General features: G+C 42.5%; 1 protein-coding gene across 1 annotated transcript; it reads right to left on the bottom strand.

Annotated features, from left to right (window-relative positions):
- Positions 1 to 370: 370 nt before the first annotated feature.
- Positions 371 to 4,050, bottom strand: LOC125488975. Its single transcript, XM_048623112.1, has 5 exons — positions 4,025 to 4,050; positions 3,409 to 3,538; positions 2,891 to 2,985; positions 2,584 to 2,774; positions 371 to 609 (listed from the first exon to the last, which is right to left on the bottom strand). The coding sequence occupies exons 1-5, from the start codon at positions 4,048 to 4,050 to the stop codon at positions 371 to 373; spliced, it is 681 nt and encodes a 226-aa protein (XP_048479069.1).
- Positions 4,051 to 5,756: the final 1,706 nt, after the last annotated feature.

Below are 5,756 nucleotides of genomic sequence, written 5' to 3'. Positions count from 1 at the left end.
TGTGGCATAGTTATCCCGGCCTTTTAGCCTTTCGATGCCATTGTGGGCATTAGAACTCATCATGAAGCTGAAATTTAGAAGCTGAAAAATGAAAACCGGCGAAAAAAATCCTTTACGGTGGCCACGCGAGTTTCACTTTTAGGTTATTTTTTCAAAATATTGTTAATTTATTTATTTTTACTGAAAATAACACTAGGTACGGCTGGGCCCATAACCTGATAACATTAAAAGGCCAAGATGTTCACGGATTTATCTATTTATTATAATATTTATTAATTACAAGTTTACAAGTAATGGTGAATACAAAGTAAGTACAAAACGATCACAGAGTATGTATATCCACAGATAATGAAGTTGACAGTTCATAGTATTATTCTGTGTTGGCTGCGTTCACCTCAACAGAATTCATCAAGTACAGCCCCTCCCTTTCGAGGAAGTCAACAAGCATTTGCCCTCTCTGGTTTCTGCTACCAAAGCCATGAGGTCCTACCCTCGATTCGTCGCATTCTTGTACTCCCACTTTGGCGTTGAAGTCCCCCATCACAACGGTGTATTGGGTCTTAGCAGTACACTTGATAGCTCTTGAGATATCTTCGTATACTGTTTCGACTTTTGTGTCAGAGTATGCCGAGGTTGGTGCATATACCTGTACGACCTTCAAGGAATACCTCTCGGTTAGTTTTAGTACTAGGTACGCTACCCGATTCGACACACTGCTGATCTCCACTACGTTGTTGACAAGGGTCTTGTTGACGAGGAATCCTACGCCACCTTGGGACAGTTGGTCGCCCTCGCGATGGTAGAGCATGTGGCCGGACTCCAGGGTCATCGTGTCCTCGCCTTCTCTACGGACTTCTGATAGCCCTAAGATGTCCCATTTTATTTTGCTAAGCTCTACCTCGAGTTCTACCATCTTCTCGTCCTCTCTCAGTGTCCGTGCGTTGTATGTCGCCAGTTGTAGTCGTTGATGGCAGCCATTCGTAACCCGGGGATTCTTTGCACCCCCTGCCCTACCGTTACCTAGACCGCTGCCGTAGTCAGGAATAGTAGGGCTGCCGGGAACTGGGGGCCGGGGCTTTGGGTGTGACTCCATGGAGGATTTTGCCATAATCACCACGCTTGGCAATGCGGGTTGCTGATCGCAGGGCTACACTTTTCGTACCGGTGACGCTTCTGCCCATCGCCGGCCTATGGGATTTAGTGTAGCTGTTTTTGGATGGTTATACCGCCATCATCCGGTCGCCAGAGCCTCGTCTGTTATTTAGCAGGGTGCACCACGGGCAGGTGAGGTTGGCAATTGGTTCATTCGGATGTTTAGAACCCTTACACCCCAGAAAGTCAAACGGTAGGAAAATAATATTATTTACGGGTTATGTGGAATTTAATACTGCAAATTCGACAAAGAAGGCCAGATTTGTTGAAAAAACATCTAGAAAGATTTTGAATGAATTTTTGGGCAAAAACTCAACAAATACCATCGAGCATCCACCATATTAACCAGGTATCACGGCTCTAGCTTATTTTTTCCAAAACTCAAATTACCACTTCGAGGCACTGTTTTCAATCGATAGAAGACAAAATCGGAAAATGTAAGGATGTACAGTGAGTACGAAACACAACTCTGGAAACAGCGCATAAAAAAATTGTGATGATTGGATAATTCTTTGGCATATATGTATCGATTCTAAAAGAGCATACTTTGAAGGTAATAAAATAAATTTGGATCAATAACAAACATTTTGTGTTTTTTTGATCCAGTCTCGATACTTTTTATACAGAGTAGTACAACGTGTGGTTTTTCGAACCCGACAAACTTTAAGGGTGTATTCTACGAGTGATTTCATCGAGAAAACACCCCCATATGTGGGGTCAAATCTCAATATTCTAGAAATGGCGACGAAGTTTTAGATACTTAGTTTTCATAAAAAATCATACATATCTCGAGATTCAAACGCCTTACGGATTACGGACATGAAATAAAATTATTTTATCCGAAAAAAGTCATATCTATCCAATAAAAATATGAACAACTGCTAAAAATTTACATAAAATAAGTAAAGGCCCCCATTCACGGGCGTACCAATCCGGCGGATTTGTCGCTGGCGCAAGGCTCAATAAAGTTGACAATCGACTGGAGTGCAACTCGGGGCTCGTGTAGTGTGTGGGCGATGACGGATTTTTCCACGGAATGGTACGGCTCGGGGCTCGGGTGCGGTGCGTCACGTGAATGGGCTGCTTTACAAGCACCTAAACTAATTTTTTTGACAAAAAAAAAACAGCAAAAATGGACATTTCCTTGAATAACTTTGAAAATAGCCCTCTTTGGGATAGTATTTTATGTATTTATTAAAAAGTATTTGATATAAGCTAAACAATGATACCAAAACCGTATCTGCACGTCGAGGCAGTCAAGAATTATTGTTTTATTGTCGAAAAAACTAGTTTAGGTGCTTGTAACTTATTTTATGTAACTTTTTAGCAGTTGTGCATATTTTTATTGGACGGAGATGATTTTTTGCGGATAAAATCATTTTATTTCATGTCCTTAAAGAGTTTATGTATGTGGTATATTACTATACCTACCATCGCGATGTTTTTTTTTGTTGTTGTGCCAAAACTGTCTTAACAAAAATAAATTATAGCTTACTTTCCTAATATTCTGAACAACAGTAGCATTGCCCTCGCGTTCGCTAAAGTCAAAAGGAAAGAACCTTTCATCACATATCATGGATATATCTTCAAATTCCTCTCTTTTTGTTGTGCTCATATTTGATCTGAAATCAGCAACATATCATCAATGTATACGTATAAAATGCCGCATCAATATTCCCATTGATAATGGTATTCAAAGTAATTAATTATTTACCTTCTTGCTGATACGAGTACTTACTTTGTGTTAGACAATTTTATAGCTACGTCAGTGTAGTTATATTCCTCTTTCAATATTGACCAGTTCGGGCAAATAGTTATCGATGGAAATGGTACCTGTAACAACAAAAATATATACATACTTACAGGGTATTGCAAAGAGGGAGTAACTCAGGGGGTAATTATGAACCCCTTCTGTTCTACGAGTTTAGAAATTTCTAGAAATAAAAACCCGTTCTCCATAGTAAAAAGTCACGTGACCAACAAAAGTTTCTATAATCATCATCAGCCTTCTATTGCCGACTGTTGGGTATAGGCCACCTTATTTGTGCGCCAATTATTGCGGTCTTGTGCCGCTCTGGTCTACTGCTTCATGGTCCATCGCAAAGTTTATGTAAAAAGTATTTTTTTTACTGAAATAAATTAAAAACAATGTACCAATGAGTTCATTGAATTTAAGTACCTACAATGTATACCATCGAAGCTCACGCCAACATCTAGAACATAATATCAGAATGTCTCTATGTAAACAATACGTACCGAGCCCACGTGCACCATCTCCTTGTTGAAGGCCACGATGACGGGGCTGTCCCACCACTTGGCGAACACGTTCCGGATCAGGTACGAGCAGCACGCCACGCTCACCGCGATCGTCACCAACCAGAATATCCTGCAAATATTATATACTGTGTTCAAAAATGTCCGTAAGTATTATACTTACCCTCAAATTCATAGACCGTATTGAAAAAAAAAAAAACACTCACGCCTTGTACTAATGTACTCCCTTGCGGGGTAGGCAGAGGTGCATTGCTGCACCCACTTTTCGCCAGTGTTGTTATTAACGACGCGCCTTATTTTGAGGCACAGTTTAAGAAGAAAATAATTATGGGCCCCTTGCACCAACAAATTAAATCTAGATTTAGTATCAAATGTCGATTTAAGAAACGTCAATCCATATAAAAATTGACACTAGATCGAGATTTAACACTAAATCTAGATTTAATATGTTGGTGCAAGGGGCCCTAAGTCACATACATACTTGTCAAATTTTGCTTATGAACAATAAAACGCCTTTAGATTTATAGCTGTATATTAATTCCCTAAATCCTCGATAAAGCTATCAGCAGCCTCAGTAAAATTGGTCCTTCGATCCAACGAAGTAAGAGGAGCCAAGGGAAACATAATGTACACTCGGTCGAAGGCGAAGAGTGAAAGCAGGCTACAGAATTTGGAGTCGACGTCACAAGATGACCCTCGACGTCGACACAGCCCGCAAGCCGTAAGCGAACAATCTAACTCGTCAAGAGCAAGCAGAAGGTCAGTGATCTCAGTAGAGGCGCGCCGAAAACGACTGGAAACCGAAGTCGCGGAGGAAAAGGCGCGCCTAATCCTGGCCATGGAGCAAGCCGCCCTCGAACAGGCCAAACTCGAACTCGACGCTATGCATCGGGCCAAGATCGACCAAGCCAAACTCGACCTCGTGCAGGCGCAGCTCGACCGACAGATGGCTGAAGTTGAACAGGAGGCCACCCGCTCGCGTGCCGGGACCAGCGTATCAACAGCAGCGGTGAGAACGGAAGACTGGGTGTCGCAGCAACAGGCAACTCGTCGCGCCAGCGCGGCACATGATGAGCGGCACTTAGACCACACTATCCACCACGCAGAGATACACCACCGTCCCGACATGCCCGAGGACCCTGCTACACGAGATTACGACCAACATATGAAACGAGCAGCTAACCAAGACCTGGCCATGGTAAAGTTAGCCGACGCCATTCACGAACTCGCTCTTAACAACAGGAAGCAAGACTCTACTACAACAGATAGACTGATGAGTCGCATCATGACTTCTAAAGAGCTCCCGTTGTTCAAAGGTGACCCCATGGAGTGGATAAATTTCAGAAATTCATACGAAGAGTCCAGCAAGCTCTGCAAACTGTCGAACGCAGAGAACGTATGTCGTCTACGAAAATGCCTTATAGGTGAAGCGAAAGAATGCGTTGCCGCACTGTTGATGGGAAATGTATCGGCTGAAAGCATCTTGGAAACATTGTACAACCCGCGCAAAGTTTCTAGACACCTGGCCCAAAAATCTACCCCTCTCCCCTTTCCCCGCACGAGGCCCCGCTCTCGTCCTTTTGTAGCGTTAGCATAAGAATTATCAGACGATTACCTAACAATAAATATTTTTTATCGCATACTTTTTGTTACTACTTTAACAAGTAGGTATCAACTTGAATACTTATACAGGGTGTTGCAAAAAGGGTATACTAAGCCGAAACCAGCATGTGCAGCATGTTATATCTAAGCCCAAAACTGAAATCAGAACTTTATAATTTTTTTTTATTCATTTTCCATAGAAACTTAGTTGGTCAAGTGACTTTTTCTTCTTCTTCTTCTTAGCCGTTTTCAACCTGAAAGGTGTAGGCCTCCTTCAGTCTATGCCACTCATCTCGATCTTGGGCTATCTCTATCCATTTGCTACCAGATGTTTTCCTTATATCGTCGGTCCATCGCATTTGTGGACGACCACGAGGGCGTGTCTCACCATACGGTCTCCATTCCAGCAGCGTTTTGCACCACGAGCCATGTTTTCTGGCGACGTGACCAGCCCATTGCCACTTCAGGTTCGCTACACGTTTGATGACGTCAGTGACTTTGCTTTGTTCTCTGAGCCATTCATTTCTCTTTCGGTCTCTCAGTGTCACTCCTACCATCTTGCGTTCAATTGCTCTTTGTGCCACTCTGAGCTTGGAGAGAATATCTTTTGTAAAAACCCAGGTTTCGGCCCCGTATGTAAGCACAGGTAGGATACACTGGTCATGTATACGAGCTTTCTGCTCAGCCGTGATGTTCATCTTTAGAGCGAATTCAATTTTGGAGTAGGC

The sequence above is a fragment of the Plutella xylostella genome, chromosome 9, assembly GCF_932276165.1.
Source record: "Plutella xylostella chromosome 9, ilPluXylo3.1, whole genome shotgun sequence".
Lineage (NCBI taxonomy): Eukaryota > Metazoa > Arthropoda > Insecta > Lepidoptera > Plutellidae > Plutella > Plutella xylostella.
This window is presented reverse-complemented; position numbering and strand designations above follow the sequence as displayed.

Excerpts from the sequence above, each read along its gene's own strand:
- LOC125488975 (XM_048623112.1), bottom strand. The coding sequence starts at position 4,050 with ATGTTTCCCTTGGCTCCTCTTACTTC. Across the intron at positions 3,539-4,024 it reads CCCTTGGCTCCTCTTACTTC|GATATTCTGGTTGGTGACGA; the intron begins GTTGGATCGAAG and ends TAATATTTGCAG. Across the intron at positions 2,986-3,408 it reads AGATGGTGCACGTGGGCTCG|GTACCATTTCCATCGATAAC; the intron begins GTACGTATTGTT and ends TTGTTGTTACAG.